This window comes from Cyanistes caeruleus, unplaced genomic scaffold (assembly GCF_971803275.1).
Source record: "Cyanistes caeruleus unplaced genomic scaffold, bCyaCae1.hap1.1 HAP1_SCAFFOLD_80, whole genome shotgun sequence".
NCBI lineage: Eukaryota > Metazoa > Chordata > Aves > Passeriformes > Paridae > Cyanistes > Cyanistes caeruleus.
The window spans coordinates 599036-614768 of record NW_028255890.1 but is presented as its reverse complement, the minus strand read 5'-3'; the positions used below and the strand labels follow the sequence as shown (position 1 = coordinate 614768).

The following is a 15733-nucleotide window of genomic DNA, read 5'->3' as shown; positions in this document are numbered from 1 at the left end:
AATTCATCACAGTATTTTGCAGCTTTCTAACCCCAGCCTGTGTCTGGACCCATGCCCTCAGACTGCGCCCTCACACCTCCCCTAGATATTGTTCTGTCTGCCCCTAGTCCTGGTCTTTGCACTTTGTTCCTGTGCTGCACAGGCTTTATGGGCCTCATCCCTACTTGATTTTCCTATTCCAGTTGGTTTTGGGGACTCCACGGCACTCGCTCCTTTAATTTTCTCCTCGGTTGTCTGGGTGTCAGGGGACCCTGAAGTTTTGAGGATTGTTGCGGCCACTGTCAGCACGACTGTAAGGGCCGCAGTGCAGCGGGGCCTGGCCCGACCGGCAGCCGAATACCTCCTCAAAGGTGGAAGCAAGAGAGAGATTTCCCGGGCTTGCTTGTCTGCAAAATGTCAGTCTCACAGAGGTGGATCCAGCTTTTTAAATGCTTTAATAGGTAGTCAGTTCCCACAGCCAGCCAGCTCTTGGATTTTGTTTGGCACAGAGGCAGCTCTCGCTTAGCAGCTCCTCTCAGTAACATCATTTCCATGGGGGGCTTCTTCCCTGCTCACCAAACAGCAATTCATGCAAAAGCAGCACAAACTGTTCTTCCTGTCCTCCTGTCTTTGCTAGAGAGTGCCTTTCAAAGGGATAATAATTGGGAGCGAGGGGGTTTACATTTTCCATTGCAAAGGAGCCTCCTGCCTCCCTTAGCAGGCCCCTGTCTTTCAAACAAAGACACACACGGTCTCCTTTTGCACCTTCACTTGGCCCCAGCCACTCCTGATCATTTGAAGGAGCGACTCAGAAAAGGGGCGGCAATCCCCCAAGGCCAGAGCTGCTCCCGGCTGCTCCTGGTGCCTTGGGCTTTTGAAGGGGTGCCGCGGTGGCCTTTGTGACACAGGCACGGGGTGCCGCGGTGGCCTTTGTGACACAGGCACGGGGTGCCGGGGTGGCCTTTGTGACACAGGCACGATGCGTCAGGGGCTGTGGTGACGCGGGACCTTGCGGTGCCCAAAGTCCATTGTGACATGGCAGAGCCCCTCCCCAGCTGGGGAGTATATAAAGGGCTTGCGGGGCCCGGGTCTGTCCCAGGACAGTGGCTGTGTCCAGGTACCTGTGTGCGCCAGAGGACTGCAGGCATGCAGGAGGAGAAGGCAAAGCCCAAGTCCCAGCCCCACAGGCCCTGGCCCGGCTCACAGAGAGCCCAAGCCTTGAGGGAGCAGCAGGAGGAGGCTGAGAGGGCAAGCAGAGGGAGGAGAGGAGCCGTGGAGTCCTGCGCTGAGGAAGAGGCAGAGGTCTGCCAAGGAGAAATGAACAAGTTCCAGCAAGGGACTCCAGGGGAAGCCTGCACTCAGCCACAGCTGTGCCCAGGAGAAGCCCATAGCTGCCAGGAGCTCTCTGAGTGGGAAGAAGGCCTTGAGCAAGAGCTGGTCCAAGTATGGGGGAGCTCCTGGCATTTCTGGGACTGGGATGAGGGCAAGGAGCAAGAGCCCTCCCCACTTGTCTCCGAGTGGGACGAGTGCAGGGAGCAGGAGCTGTGGCAGGCAGACAGCGATCACTGTCAGGAATTTTCAGATTGGGAAGAATCTCCTGAGCAGCGGCTGTCCCCAGGAGAAGGCACGAGCTGCCGGGCACTCTTGGACTGGGAAGCTTGCCACAAGCAAGAGCTGTCCCTGGATGGCCAGGAGGTGACTGGAGGCAAAGCAAAGAGAAAATCCTCCAGGTCCAGCTGGGATGATGACACTGATGGAGAACTGGCTCAGGACAGCAGGGAATACTGTGACATCCTGTGCAGCCAGCTCAAGCCCTGGCAGCGGGAGGACGATGACTGGGATGAGGTGAGCGTCCTGGAGCTGCACGAGGAAGGAGAAGAGGCCAGGCAGCAGAGACTGGCAGATTTAGCCCAAGAGGAAAGCCTGCTGCCTGTCCCTCGAGAAGCTTGGGTGGAGAGCCAGGAACCCGAGCTGTGCCCACAAGAGCAACTCTGTGCCGGGCCTGGCCCTCTGGCAGCCCAAGCCACAGTGGAAGATGTCTCTTCTCCTGGGCAGCCACTTCCCCACAGGAAAGGCCGCTCGCTCTTGAGGCGGGGGCTGCGGGGGCTGCGGGGGCTGTTCCGCTGCCCCTGCCTGGCGGCACAGCCACAGGATTAGCGCCCGCTGGCAGCAGCACCAGGCTGCAGATGGCGGCTGCCCCGCGGCCTGCCCGGTGCCCCGAGGTAGCCGCACGGGCTGCCCCGGCCTGCGCTGGCCCTGCGGCCGCTCTGCGGCACCCCCGGGGCGGCTCCCCGAGGGCACACGGCAGCCCAAAGCGGCACCCAAAGGGGGACCCTCACTGCCGGGGCTCAGCGCTGCATCCCGGCCCATCATCCGGCCAGGAAGGCACCTGGAAAGTCATCGGCTCCCAGCGGCAGCCTGGCACTGCCAGTGGCACCCCTGCACCGGGTCCCCAAGGGCCACAGCCACACGGCTCTTGGCCCTTTGCAGGGACACTGGCTCCAGCTCCTCCCTGCTGGACTCCAAGGCCATTTCCTCTCCTTCGGAAAGGACTTTGCTGATCCTGTGGCACTTTGGCCATGAGGAATGGACACAGGCAGGAGGTGTTGCTCCCAGGACATGACGGCGGCCTGCTGGACTGCAACACACACAATTCTAACAAAAGAAAAGAAAGTTGTATTTAGGAAGTAGTAGTAGGAAAGAAAAAAACCCAACCCCCACCCCCCCCCCCCCCCACTAAAACCTGCATAAGACCCTCCAGAAACCAAAAAATGATAAAGAATAAGAATAGGAATATTAGGAAGAAGAGGTGGAAGCTGAAGTAGATCAAGACATAGTAGTACTTAAAACATGGAAAATTAAGAATAAGAATAAAATGTTGGAGTCTGGAATACAGAGTGTGTGCCCTTGTTTCTGATACTTAGTTATAAGATCCAGTTTTAAGTTCCCCCAGGCAGGGCAGGTCCCTGGGTGCTGCCCCTGGCCCAGATAGTTTTCAGATGGGAAACACTATCAGAAGTAAGGTTTTAGAAGACAAAATGTCTTCCCTGCTGACAGCACCGTAAGGAATAGCTGCAGGGCAGAGTTTTAAAAACAGAGGTTGTCTTGACCTCTCTACAGCCTTGCATGGTTCTCAGCATGATAGATCAGGGGAAAAAATATTATAGTGGGTTGGACACATCACATTGCAACAGAGATGCAACAGCACCCCTGATTTTTCCATGGTTCTGGATGACAAGAACTAGGATACTGTTACCGCTGAAGATGAATAGATCATGCGGACACAGGTGGAGGTGTGCTGAAAAGAAGAGCAGAGTTTATAGTTTATTTCCTCCCAAGATTTATAGGCTTCTGACCACAGCCAGGGATTGGATGGTCAGGATAACATTTTTCTCACTGCACTGGCCATGAGAGATGCCCATCACAAGACGTGTAACAGAAAGAATGTACACATATCTATGTTTACAGCTACTCTCCTGGGAAAGTCCTTAGAAAACCATGTCAGCAAGCTCAGAAGCTGAGTTTTCAGGGCTACATCTCCCCTTTTTTGGTTTAACAAAAAGAAAAGAAAAAAGAAAAATGAACAAAGAAACTAGCAACATTATAAACAATCAAAAAGATAAATAATAGGAAAATACAATACTCCATACAATCAGAAGGCTGTAATTTCAGGGTGATAGCTCACCCTTTCATTATTACAAAAAAAACCTTTTTTTTTTTTTTGAAAAAAAAGCAGAAAACCAACAAAACTCAAAAATAAATGAAACAATTGTCCAACATCAACACCTGCTTGTGGATGGCTCTCAATTTGGTCACAGAGGCAGAATCCATGGCCAGATTGAAAGGCGCCTGGGAAAACTTATGAAATGCTCTGACAGCAGCCTGTAATTCCATCAATTGGGCTGATCTAAACTCATGACTCTCCAAAAAAATAAAACAAAAACCACCAACCTAAAAACAAAACAGCGACATCAATGGAAAGATTAATCTAATAAACTTGAGGAGCAGAAACTGCTTGCAGAACCTCCTCCAGCATCTACAGTGCCTCTGGGGTCAGTGTCAGAGGTGACTTTAAATCAGAGTCCCCCTTTAATAGACCAAACAAGGGAGACAGTTTAGTCGTGGTCAGTCCCATATGAGGACACAACCATGTAAAACTCCATTAATATTTGGACATCATTCATGCAGTGTCTGCACTGAATGCAAAAAAAAAGAATTGCACCTCCAGATGCGGGACTGTTCGTCCCAAAAATTATTTTGACCCTCAAATAATTTCAAGGAGGTTGTTTCTGGAGTCACTTGCAGCTCCATATCATTGGCAAATGCCAGCAAATTTTGCAGGCCTTATGGCAAAATCTCCATTGATATCTCTGTGTGGGCTCAGCATTAATGATAGCTGGCACCAGAAAGGCAAATTTGGGTCTGTCATCAGGATGCAAAGGAATTGCAAAGAACAATCCTTCAGATCCACAATGAGGACTAGCCAATCAGCAGGAAGCATGGCAGGTGAAGGCATGCTAGCCTGCAACATCCCCATGCTTTCCATCATAGCATGAACTTTCTGGAGGTCTTGCAATAACTTCCATTTCCCAGACTTGTTCTTGACACAGAAAACAGGAATGTCCCAGGGACTGGTTGAAACTCCAGATCACTGTGATCCAACTGTTCTTGCATCAAGTCACGGAGGGTGACTAGTCTATCATGGGAAAGGACAACAGAATCTGCTGAACAAAGAGTCAGTCTCAAGTTCTTCTTTGCATAGAATCTGTCAGCATCGGCTCCAAGGGTCACTCTGGGGCCCATCAGCAAACCTGACAATCGTGATGTCCATGCCAGTGTCAAAAACCCGCAGAAGCTAATCTCTGACAGCACCTCACCAAGGATGGACAGGAGATGGATGGTGTAGACCCATTCAGGATGATCCCTGGCTGTCAGAACAGCAGTCCAGTGACCCAGGGAGGTCCAGGGAACCCGAAGCCACCATCTCCCCACAGCTGGTTCTCAGCTCTGCGAACATAAAACTCAAAAGGCACAAGGTGAGCAAATCCAGGTCCTGCAGGGATAGGAACAGGAGGGGTGAGTGTGGAACCCATGGCAGAAATGCACCCCAGGAATTCCGAATCAACGTCCCCTGGGTGAGCAATAGTGCCTTGAGCATGAACACGGTATTCATCCACGCCACAAGAAGAGCACTCATGCCTTCACCCACCGGACCAAAGCATTCAGAAACACATGGAATGCCTGATACGCTCAGCTGCACAGTCATCTGACAAGAGGACAAGGTCCACAGGCCAGCTGAAGAAGCTCCAGCAGCCTGGGACCCCTGGCCCGTCAAGGCCACTGACTTCGCCCCTGCGGCAGCACCACCCGAGCCAGTGGTAACTCGCGCAGGACCTTGGTCTGCCGCGGCCGCAGGAGGTGGCGGGGGAGGGCCGGCTCCAGCCACAGGCTCGGGTGATGCCCGGGAACCCGAGGCGGGGGGGGCTGGAGGCAGTTCAGCACAGCCCACCTCCAGCGCCGGGAAGGACCGAGGCGCCGGTAGAGGCACAGCCTGCGAAGCCGCAGCACCGTCCTGCTCTGCTGCAAGGGGACAATCCAGGCTCGCAGGATGGGAATCCGGCAGCATGGGGCTGGCAGAACACGGCTTGGCATCGGCACCACTCGCAGAACCCGCCCCCACCCCCCACGAATCCGGCGCGGGGCGGGCAGCGCTCAGAACTGCCCCTAACAGCGTTTCTTCGGGGCGAAAGGTCCAAGAAGCGGTGCCAGCTGCTCCTCTGCTGGAAAAGCGTGCGCGGCCACCGGCGTGGAGCCCGGGCCCTGCCCGTCCCCCACCGCGGGGCAGGGCATGGCCCAGCCGCAGCAGGGACACGGGACCGGCCCTGAGGCATCCCCCAGGGTGGGTGCCGCCCCCCGTTCAAGCACCCCCCCATCGGTCTGTGCCAGGAGGGCACACGGAGGAGGCGAGTCCGCCCCGGGCTTCCACCGCCGGGGCATGGGCCGAGGCGGCGTTACACCCCCTGGGTCCGCAGCGCTCCCAACGGCCTGCTGGCAGGGATCCAACCCCGCCCTGGGCCTACACCGCCGGGGCGCCGGTCGAGGCGGGGTCACACCCACCGGTCCCGCGGCGGCCCCGTTCAATCCGTCGCACCTTCGCCAGATCCCGAGCAGCCGGAGCAGCCGGGGCTCATAACCGACCAGCAGAGCCTCAATCAGGGAATCGCCTAAAGGGTCCCAAGCTGACTGTGAAAAAATCGCTTCAACCACAGGGAAAAACCCCTCAATTCTCCCATACTCACACAATCGCTGAAAGTCAGCATATGAAACATCAATCCCTCTCTGATCAGACACCGCATGCCATATTTCCAGAACCAGGCCTTCGCTGAGAGAAAGCCCAAAACCATCCATAGCCACAGGCTAGACAGTACCCTGTAACACACGTGCAAGACACGTCGGGGTTCCCCAGATGTTACCGCTGAAGATGAATAGATCACACGGACACAGGTTGAGGTGTGGTGAAAGAAAGTGCAGAATTTATTTTTCCTCCCAGGATTTATAGGCTTCTGACCATGGCCAGGGATTGGATGGTCAGGATAACACTTTCTCACTGCACTGGCCATGAGAGATGCCCATCACAAGACGTGTAACAGAAAGAATGTACACATATCTATGTTTACAGTTACTCTCCTGGGAAAGTCCTTAGAAAACTATGTCAGCAAGCTCAGAAGCTGAGTTTTCAGGGCGACAGTCTATCTCAAGGCCATTTTCATCTTGGGACATCACTTATCTTCCAGACTACATCCTGTACCTCAATTTTAACATGTAACATCTGTAAAGCGCTGCATCTGCCTTGTAACACTGATTCTTTTGATTGATTCGAATAATAACTTCAATAACAGTTACTATTTAGTTAGGACAAATCAATTCCTTTTACTGCAATCCCGCATTTCTCTTTTTGACCACATTGATTCATGCTTTTAAAAAAAACCAACTTGAATCTTAGTATTTTTTCTATATTCTCAATAATCTCATTTTTTGCATTCACTTTATTTCCATTTCTAATTTCTTTAACATTTCTTGTGCTGCATCAAGTTTTTTCCACTCTCTCTCAAATTTGGTTAACATTTTTTTGAGCTATTATAGTTACTTTCTGTTCAGTATTCCTTGAATTACTGAATGGATTATGGAATCATACAAGGTAGAAACAATAATCTTAAGGTAAAACACAATATCAAAAATTTTAACTTTTTCCACTATGTACTTTATAAAGGTTATCTCACCTTTGAAATGAATATAGTAGCTCACAGAACTGGGAGCAGGAGTCTCCTGTGGCCCACGGTGTGTCCATTCAGCCATTGTTAGATCGTCCAGTTGGAGCTCAGCCCGGTGCAGCCCAGGCACAGGCACCAGGCTGGTCCATTTCAGCATCCCAAAGTCTTTGTGGCTCCCTGTGCACCCATTGCTTCCTGAATCCATTCTTGAATTCCCAGTTACTGCTGTGCAGGACATGAGAACACAGGAATAGCTTGTTTGGCTCATTCTTGTGTTTGCTGCTCCTGCCTAAAGGAATCATCAGGACTATATGCTGATGTCATGGTATAGCCCAACAGCAAAGACTTCTTCTGTAGTGTCTAAAACTCAAACCTTGTGTGACTGTTCAGACACTCTAAAATCCAGGGTGAAGATGACAGCTTTGGTATGGAAGAATCCTAGAAATTTTGACATGTGATTTTTCTAGTCAAGGATTTGAATGCCAATGTGGAAACTACAAAAATCTTCAAACTGGTTTTCATTGGCAACCCCTTTGAAATGGCATCAGCACACCTACGGGGGACAGGGTATGACAGCGGGGACAGTACTTGGCAATTCATGGCTTCAAGTGTGGGAGATAAATATTTTGCCCGGGTTCAACCTGAAGTTCAAGTTTTCCCAGGATTTTGATTGATTGGTCATTGCAGGTCAATTTAATAAATGCAAAAGGATGGAAAAGCACAATTTCTGGAGATTGTGCACTAGGGAGAAAATAGGAAGAAAACCTTGAAAACAGTCGGCAGGCTTTGGAAAAATTCTAAAAAGATGTGGGCTTTGGCTGCCCTCTGGCACAGAAGCCCCCCAGGGGTACAGGTCTCTGGGGCAGGAGACGAGTGCCAGCACTGCCAGGGCTCGGGTGGGGTGGCAGGTCTGCCTTGGCGGGGACTCTGCCACACCTGCTGATTTCAGTGCTGGCCGGGCCCCAGGGCTCAGAGCAGCATTCGTGCCCTGGCCCACACGTTCCTTGTCTGTGTCACACCTGCAGGTTTAGAATGGCCACCAGCTGGGACGTGTCCCAAGGAGGCCGTGCCAGCTTCTGTGCAAGGCCCCGTGCCCTTCCTGCTGCGGCTGCGTCGGCAGCCCTGGGGGCTCCTTCTGCTGCCCTGAGCCTGCAGAGCAGGGCAGCGTTGGCTGATGGTTTGAGGCATTCCTAAAGATCCTGTTGGGCTGTCTTAGACCCTTTGGGCAAGAGATTCCTCCCAACCTGGGCCATTTTTGGGGGGATGGGGGCAGGGGGAACCAGGGCAGCTGGCAGGGTGCGTGAGGGCCCTTTGTGACATATGGTCACCATGGGATGGAAAGGGACAGGGTGTCAGAGGGCCCTTTGTGACATGTGGTGGCATAGGAGCTGGCGGTGACAGGACCACGCCACAGTGCTCGGTGCACGCGACGGGACAGGACGCGTCAGAGCGGTGCTGTGAGGAGCCCCCGCACAGCACACTCGTTTGTGTCGGACCCGGAGCTTTTCCGAAGCGTTATTCCAACAGGTGACCTCGAGGCCAGACCACAGGGCTTGCTGACCTGTGGCCTTGCCGAGGCTTCTTTCTTAAGGTTCTGTCAAGGGCAGACCGTGGGACTTGGTGACCCGGGGCTTTTCCGAGGTGTCGCCCATCCCTGCAGTCACTGCCCTTGAGACCAGACCTCAAATCTTGACGAGGAGCCTCCTGTCCTTGTGGCAGGAGCCCTCAAGACACAAGTGCAGGACTTGCTGTCCTGCCGTCTTGCCAGGACTTGAGTCTTGCAGGTGCCTTCCAGGCACGACTGCAGCACTTGCTGACCTGTGGCCTTGCTGAGGCTTCTCAAGGTTCTCTCAAGGCAGACCGTGGGATTTGGTGACCCGGAGCTTTTCCGAGGTGTCGCCCATCCCTGCAGTCACTGCCCTTGAGACCAGACCTCAAACCTTGACGAGGAGCCTCCTGTCCTTGTGGCAGGAGCCCTCAAGACACAAGTGCAGGACTCGCTGTCCTGCCGTCTTGCCCGGACTTGAGTCTTGCAGGTGCCTTCCAGGCACGACTGCAGGACTTGCTGACTCGGAGCTTTTCCGAGCCATCTCTCCTGCAAGTAGCTATAAATCCAGTCCCTGCCATGGAGCAGCGACCCCCAAGAGTGCCCAAGTTGGCCTGGGTTGAGGAGGAGGAGGAAGGAGAAGGCCCTGGAGCTGTCCTGGCACAGGAGACTGAAGAGGTGCAGGAGTTCCAGGCACCACGGGAGGGTGAGTTGCAGAGCTCGGCCTTAGGGCTAGCGCCTGTTGCCAGCTTGGCCCCATCCCATTGCATGCCATGCCATCCCCTGGTGCTGTTCCTATGGAAAGGATGGGAGAGTGTTGAAGATGATATGGAGCAGCGACCCCCAAGAGTGCCCAAGCTGGCCTGGGTGCAGGAGGAGGAGGAGGAGGAAGAGGAAGAAGGCCCTGGAGCTGCCCCAGCACCAGAGACCGAAGAGGTGCAGCAGTTCCGGCCGCTGGAGGAGGGTGAGTGGCAGAGCTGGGCCACAGGGCTGGTGCCTGCGGCCATCTTGGCCCCATCCCATCCCATTGCATCCCATCTCATCCCATCCCACCCTGTCCTGTGGAGACACACCCATGGACAGCATAAAAGAGGGGCTGGGGCTGCCCCCCCAGCAGTGGCCGTGCTCCATCCCCTGGGGCATCCGCGGGGCTGTCCCTGCCTGGGGATCGCAGGGCTGGGCTGCGTTCTCCGGCCTCTCCCGCAGCCCCTCAGCTCTGGCTGCTCTTTGCCAGATGCAGCCATGGCCCAGACACAAGAGCAGGACCTTGGCGGTGGCCTCTTCCGCAGAACAGCGCAGGTACCTGCAGCCATCCCCAACTGGGCTGGGCCTGCTGGCACTGCTCAGCCCAGCAGCACGCCTCGAGCACTCCATGGAACATCCCCGATGTTTCTGTCTCCTGCCCTTCTCCTACAGCTGGTTTGCAGCTTCATCAAGAGAATTCGGGAAGAAGGGACCAGCGCCATGGCCACTGGGCTCAGACCTTATTCATACATCTTCAACACCAAGGCCACTGCTGCCCTGCTGGATATGCTTGTAGAGGAGGGTTTTTACAGTCAAAAGCAAGTAAGCAGCCTGTGGCCAGGGTTTGATCCTCCAGGGATCGCTTGGCCTCCCAAGCCACGCTTGCTGATCACTCGAAGCCTTTGAGGCCATTGCAGCGTGCTGAGAAGGGAAGCACTTCTCTGGGGAAGCTGGGGACATTCCTGACTCCCTGTGGCAGCTTTCCAAGTCTCCCCTTGTGCTTTCTCCAGGTGCCTGCCATGGTGAGGTACATCCACCAGTGGCTCATGGCCAATCAGTTCTCTGAGCACAGGCTGAACAGGACCCTGCTGGATCTGAGCGAGGCACAGCCCGCTGACGTGGTCATTGCTCTCCTGCGTGTGGCCCCAACGTGTGACAGGTACGGGGCCCACGTGCCCAGAGGGCTCAGGGCTCCTCAGCCCATCAGCCTGCACAGCCTGGCCCAGGTGTCTGACCAACAGAGACTTCCAGGGTCCTGTCTACCTGGGACCTTTCCCAGCCCTGCTACATCGGTCCCCGAGCCTGCTGCCATGCCATGGCCCTCAGGGCCCTGTCCCCACAGGGCTGGGCTGCCTGGCTGCTGCTGCTGGCGAGGGGCAGCAGGCAGAGGCAGAGCTGGCAGCAAGCTCAGCTCCCCCCCACTGCTGCCCAGGCCACGGGGATGTGTCTGAGACCCCCGTGAGACAGAGCTGTCGCCCCGCAGAGCTGCTATGACCATGTGGAAGACCATCTTGTGCTCGCCCAGGACAGCGGAGCGGGCATACCGGATAGTCCTCGATGTGCTGGGGAACTGGCCAGAGCACAGCACGCGCACCTCTGATGGAGACAACACGGGTGTCTTTGCCCTGGCTGTGAGTTTCTGCAACTGGCCTTTGCTCAGCCCCTGGCAAGCCACCTCTTCAGCAGCTCAGTTTCCTCCTTCCCCAACTGCATCTCCCTGCCTCAGGCACTGGGCTGAAACCTGGCCTAGGGGCAGCTTCAGGGGCACCAGGCGTGGAGCTCCCCAGGGGTTTCCCCTGACCGCTCCCTGCCACACTCAGGCCCTGCCACCCGCACACCTCGGCACTGAGCGCTGTCTCAGGGTTCTCTGTCCTCTGCAGGCAACTGTGCTGATGTGGAAGATCCTTCAGATGCCCTGCGTCCCACATGTAGTGACGGTGCATTTCCCCCGCCTCTTTGTGCATCTGCTCTTCCAAGTGTTCTTCAGCACTTTGGAGATGCCAGAGGATCTCAATGCCTTCTGGAAGGGATGCCAGGAGCAACACGGCCTTGCCATCAGCCCCAACAGGTGCTCTATCCCACTCCTCCTGTCCCTGCCATGTCTCCACGGCACGAGCCAGTGCTCCCAGCGTGACCTGGGCTTTGCTGTGCACACAGCTTTGCAGTGCAGGCCCTGAAGTCCCTGCTGTGCCAAATGCATCGTGAGGAAGTGGTGGTGGAAATGGAACACAAGCGTGGCTGGGACAAGCTGCTCTCTGCTGACACCCACCACTATGCCGTGGGTCTGCTGGCCAGGTGAGACCCCCTTCTCCCCACTGCCTCTGGCATTTGTGCCCCGTGCTGAGGTTGCCCAACACAGTCCCCACTGTCGTGGGCCAGAGGGCCTCGTCACCGAGGGACGGCTAGGGAGACTGGAAAAGGCTGGGAAAGGAGGGTGCCCACAAGGAGTCACCTCCCCAAGGGCCCAGGTCCCCTATCCTTGCAGGATGGTGCTCAAAGATCTGAACTCTGTCAATCAGTCCTGGGAGATGTTTGTCCTCCCAGCTCACAGTCTGGGCTACTTTTTCACCCTGGCAGGGAGATGTCGTCTGCCTCTATCCCCTTGTGTTCCCGCATCGTTCCCTACCTGCTCCAGCTGCTCAGCACACAGGAGGCACGCTGGGATCTGCCTGCCCTGGCATTCCTTGTGGAGGTGAGCCTGATGGCCAAAAGTGCCTCCCTGCAGAGCTGCCTGCCACCTCTCTGCCCTCTCATAGCTGAAGCTGCCTGGGACGGTGCCCATGCCTTGTGCTGCTGCCCGGGCCCTGTTTCCTGTCTTGTTTCTGGGCTCCTGCCGGCTGCCTCCCCTGTCACTGCCCTGTGCCTTTCAGATCCTGGACTACCTGGACTTGAGCGAACGCAGCGCTAACAGAGTCCTGGAAATCTTCTCAAGGCACCTGCGGAGCGAGAGCAGGGACAAGCGTCACCTGGCGCTCAGGGCCCTTTTCAAGTTGATTGACGATCCCTCGATGGTGAGAAGTGGGCAGTGGCTGAAGCTGCGCCGGGAAACGCAGTCCCTTGGGCTCGGCTGGGCTTCGGGCCCCGAGGCAGCTGCTGCCAGCTCTCCTGCCTCCTGCTTCTTCCTGAGTGCTTTGGGACAGGCCTTTGGCCTCTTGGCCCTGTGGCAGCAGGGTGGCGTTTCACAGACTTGTCTTCCACACAGGCTGAAAAAATGCGGAGCCTGACTGAAAGTCTTGTAGATTTCCTGTGGGATGCAGATGGAGAGATAGTCAGGATGACAGTCATGGTGCTCAGCTTTATCGTCTTGGACAAGGACATGCTGATACCCAGCCCCATTGCCCTGCAGCTGGCTGAGGCGCTCCTGCCACTCTTTGACCACGTAAGGCTCTGTGCCCCCAGCCGAGGCCACTGGCTGCTGCCCAGACACTTGGTGCCCGGGGGATTCTCAGGCCTGCGCCCTGCTGAGCCCCATGCAGACAGGGCTGAGGTCTTTTTTCCTTCCTTCCTTTCATATAGGATAATAGCCAGGTGCAGCTGGTGTCCATATTATTCTTCCGATCATTGATGACTCTTCTAACAGAAAAGGAAAAAAAGGCCCTGAAGTCACACGTGCACCACAGCCTGCTGCCTCTCTTCTTCCACTGCCATGACGAGAACCAGCAGGTGGCAGAGGTGAGGATTCCTGGGCTGCTGCTGTCACCCGGGGAGGGGGCTCGGCCGCCTCCTGCCCTGGCACCTTGCCGGCTGCAGCCTCCTCCTGGCCTTGGCACACGAATGCGGGCGGGTCCTGTGTCCTGACTTGTGGGGCCATCTGCGGGTCTCTGCTGCTCTCCAGGCTTCTTGGGCAACGCTGCTTTGTGCGGCCGAGTTCCTGAAGAGGAGAGATCTTGAAAGACCTGTGAAAAAGAAGAAGCTGTGGATGATCACCGAGTGCCTGGTAAGGACGGCTTGGAAGGCCCAGCCTCAGCCTGGAGAAGCCCGCTGTCCCCAGCGCTCGGTGTGTGGGGCTGGCAGCTGCGCCCCTGCCCAGTGCCGCCCCCGGGGGCCGCACGGCTTCTTCTTCAGGCTCCTGTGGTCCCGAGCCTGGTTCCGATGGAGCCCCGATCCACTGGGGCTGCAGGGCAGGGCGGCACCGCGGCTCCCTGGGCAGCAGCCGGCCCTCTGCCCCTTGCAGAGCTCGGCGCCAGCGGCTGCTGGCCGGGCCTCAGGGTTGGCCGGGCAGGCAGCGCCTGGCCGAGGGGCAGAGCCCGCGCCAACCCTTCCCTCCTGCCGCTCTCTCCAGCTGGCACAGGACAGGAACCGAGCGGCGGAGGACCTGCGTCGGGCCCTGCCGTACCTGCAGAGCCCACAGGAGCCCCTGCGAGCGGCGGCCATCAGGTTCATCGGTGAGCCACGAGCCCGGGCTCCCTCCCCGCCCCGCCACAGCTCGGCCCCGGCCCCGACTGCTGCCCCGGCAGCGGCACCCGGGCCCGGTGCCCTGGAGCCCCGCCTGCCCTCGGGGCTGCTGCTGCCGGCCTCTGGCAGCCGTGCCCTTGCGCTGAGTCAGGATGCGGCACGGGCCCGGGCTGAGCCCTGCCGGGGCGGGAGGGCGTGTGGCCACAGGGCTGGCAGCGCCGCTGGCAGGGAGCTGTGCCGCTGGGGCCCTGACAGGCTCTGTGTTCCCAGGGATGGCCGGGCGGCGCCTGAGGCGGCAGAAAGAAGACCTGCAGCTAATTTACAAATGTGAGTGAGGGCAGCGGGCTGTCAGCGGGGCTGCTGGGTGGAGCTGCAAGTCCTGGACTGTCTGCGAAGGTCTCTGCTCAATGTGCGGATGAGGGGCGGCGTGGGTGGATCACTCCGAGGTTTCACGTGGGGCATTCGTGGCCAGCAGCTTCGGGCTGATCCCCTTGGTCCCTGCTCCCTGCTGGCCATGGCAAGAGCCGGCTGGGATGGCCCTGGCCGGGGGCTCTCCGTGGGCCTCCGCAGGTCTGGGAATCTGACCGTGGCTCTGTTCATCTCTCTTCCAGCCCTTAAGAACGTGGTTTGTGACACCAGCCCTGCCATCGGAAACCTGGCAATTCAAACATTTTACATCACCCAGGCAGTAGAGACGGCTCGATATTCCATCTTGGAGAACCTGCAAGTTCAGCTGCGCAGGGCATGGAGGACACGGCCTCGTCTGTTGGGCCTCAGCTGGCTGCGCTGCTGGAGCTCTGCTGGCAACTGACCCGGCAGGCTCTGTCTGCTGGGGCCACCTGAACCAGCAGAGATTTTTTTTTGTTTCTTAAATATTGTTCTTTTCTTCTTTTCATTTTCTTTTAGGATATAAATATAGTATATATTATAATAGGCAGTCACTTCCCAAGACCTTTATCTTGCTGCCCATGGTGTACAGGGCATAGAGGAAGCGGGGAAAATGTGATTCCACTTGGGGAATCACAGCTCAGCAAGCTGCCCAGGCATGCAGTGGTGCAGGGAAAATGGCCAGAAACCCTTGGCCTTTGGTGGTTCTGCTGAAGGCACAAATGCTGTCTCAGCCAGGAAGCGCCGCCATCTGTGTCCTCGTGCCCGTGTGGTGCTGGCTGGGTTGCTGAGGGCTCCCAGGTGCCTCTTGATCCTGCTCCTCTGGAGCTCCTGTGGGGCTGTGGCGCTGCTGCTGGTCCACGCTGGGGGAGACTCTGAGGGAACAGGGCACTGGGAGGCTGTAAATGGATGAGGGTCTGTGGAGGCCCAGGCGGGACAAAAGCGTGGGAAGGCGTGAGGGGCATGTGTGGAGGCTGGAGGCTCCAAAGGGGACAGGAGGCCCCTGAAAGGCTGGACCGGTGGGAAGACCTGAGGAATTGGGTGTCAGAGGGCATAAGCAGCCCCCGGGCAGCCACCTTTTTCCTGACAGCCGGCCGACCTGGCACTTCCCCAGAATGTCTCCCAGGCCTGCAGCAGAAGCCCTCGAGGCTGGGACAACACCCCTCCAGGAGGGTGCAGACAGCCCAAGGTGTGCCCAGGCTGGGCTGGCTGGGGACATGCAGGGCAGGGGGGTGCTGCCAGGCCACGGCCACTGGGTGCCTGCGATAAGGGGCAGTGGGCAGAGGCAGGGCTGGCTGCCAGCCCGGGCCCTCGCGGCTGCCCAGGACACGGTGCTGTGACTGAGGCTCCCCTGACACAGAGCTCGGGGTCCGCAGAGCTGCTGCCACCAAGGGGAGGGTGGTGATGTCTC

General features: G+C 56.9%; 1 protein-coding gene across 1 annotated transcript; it reads left to right on the top strand.

Annotated features, from left to right (window-relative positions):
* Window positions 1–8643: 8643 nt before the first annotated feature.
* Window positions 8644–14872, top strand: LOC147646762 (maestro heat-like repeat-containing protein family member 7). Its single transcript, XM_086873017.1, has 16 exons — window positions 8644–9502; window positions 9602–9760; window positions 10031–10095; window positions 10213–10362; window positions 10551–10699; window positions 11024–11171; window positions 11421–11608; window positions 11698–11835; window positions 12118–12232; window positions 12411–12551; window positions 12743–12919; window positions 13057–13212; window positions 13376–13477; window positions 13823–13925; window positions 14206–14262; window positions 14547–14872. The coding sequence occupies exons 1-16, from the start codon at window positions 9376–9378 to the stop codon at window positions 14744–14746; spliced, it is 2175 nt and encodes a 724-aa protein (XP_086729143.1). The 5' UTR covers window positions 8644–9375; the 3' UTR covers window positions 14747–14872.
* The last annotated feature ends 861 nt before the right edge of the window (window positions 14873–15733 follow it).

Bases quoted from the DNA above. Each gene is read 5' to 3' on its own strand.
- LOC147646762 (XM_086873017.1), top strand. From the start codon at position 9,376: ATGGAGCAGCGACCCCCAAGAGTGCCCAAGTTGGCCTGGGTTGAGGAG. The intron at 9,503-9,601 runs GTGAGTTGCAGA...TCCTATGGAAAG, and splicing joins GTTCCAGGCACCACGGGAGG to GATGGGAGAGTGTTGAAGAT. The intron at 12,552-12,742 runs GTGAGAAGTGGG...TCTTCCACACAG, and splicing joins TGATTGACGATCCCTCGATG to GCTGAAAAAATGCGGAGCCT.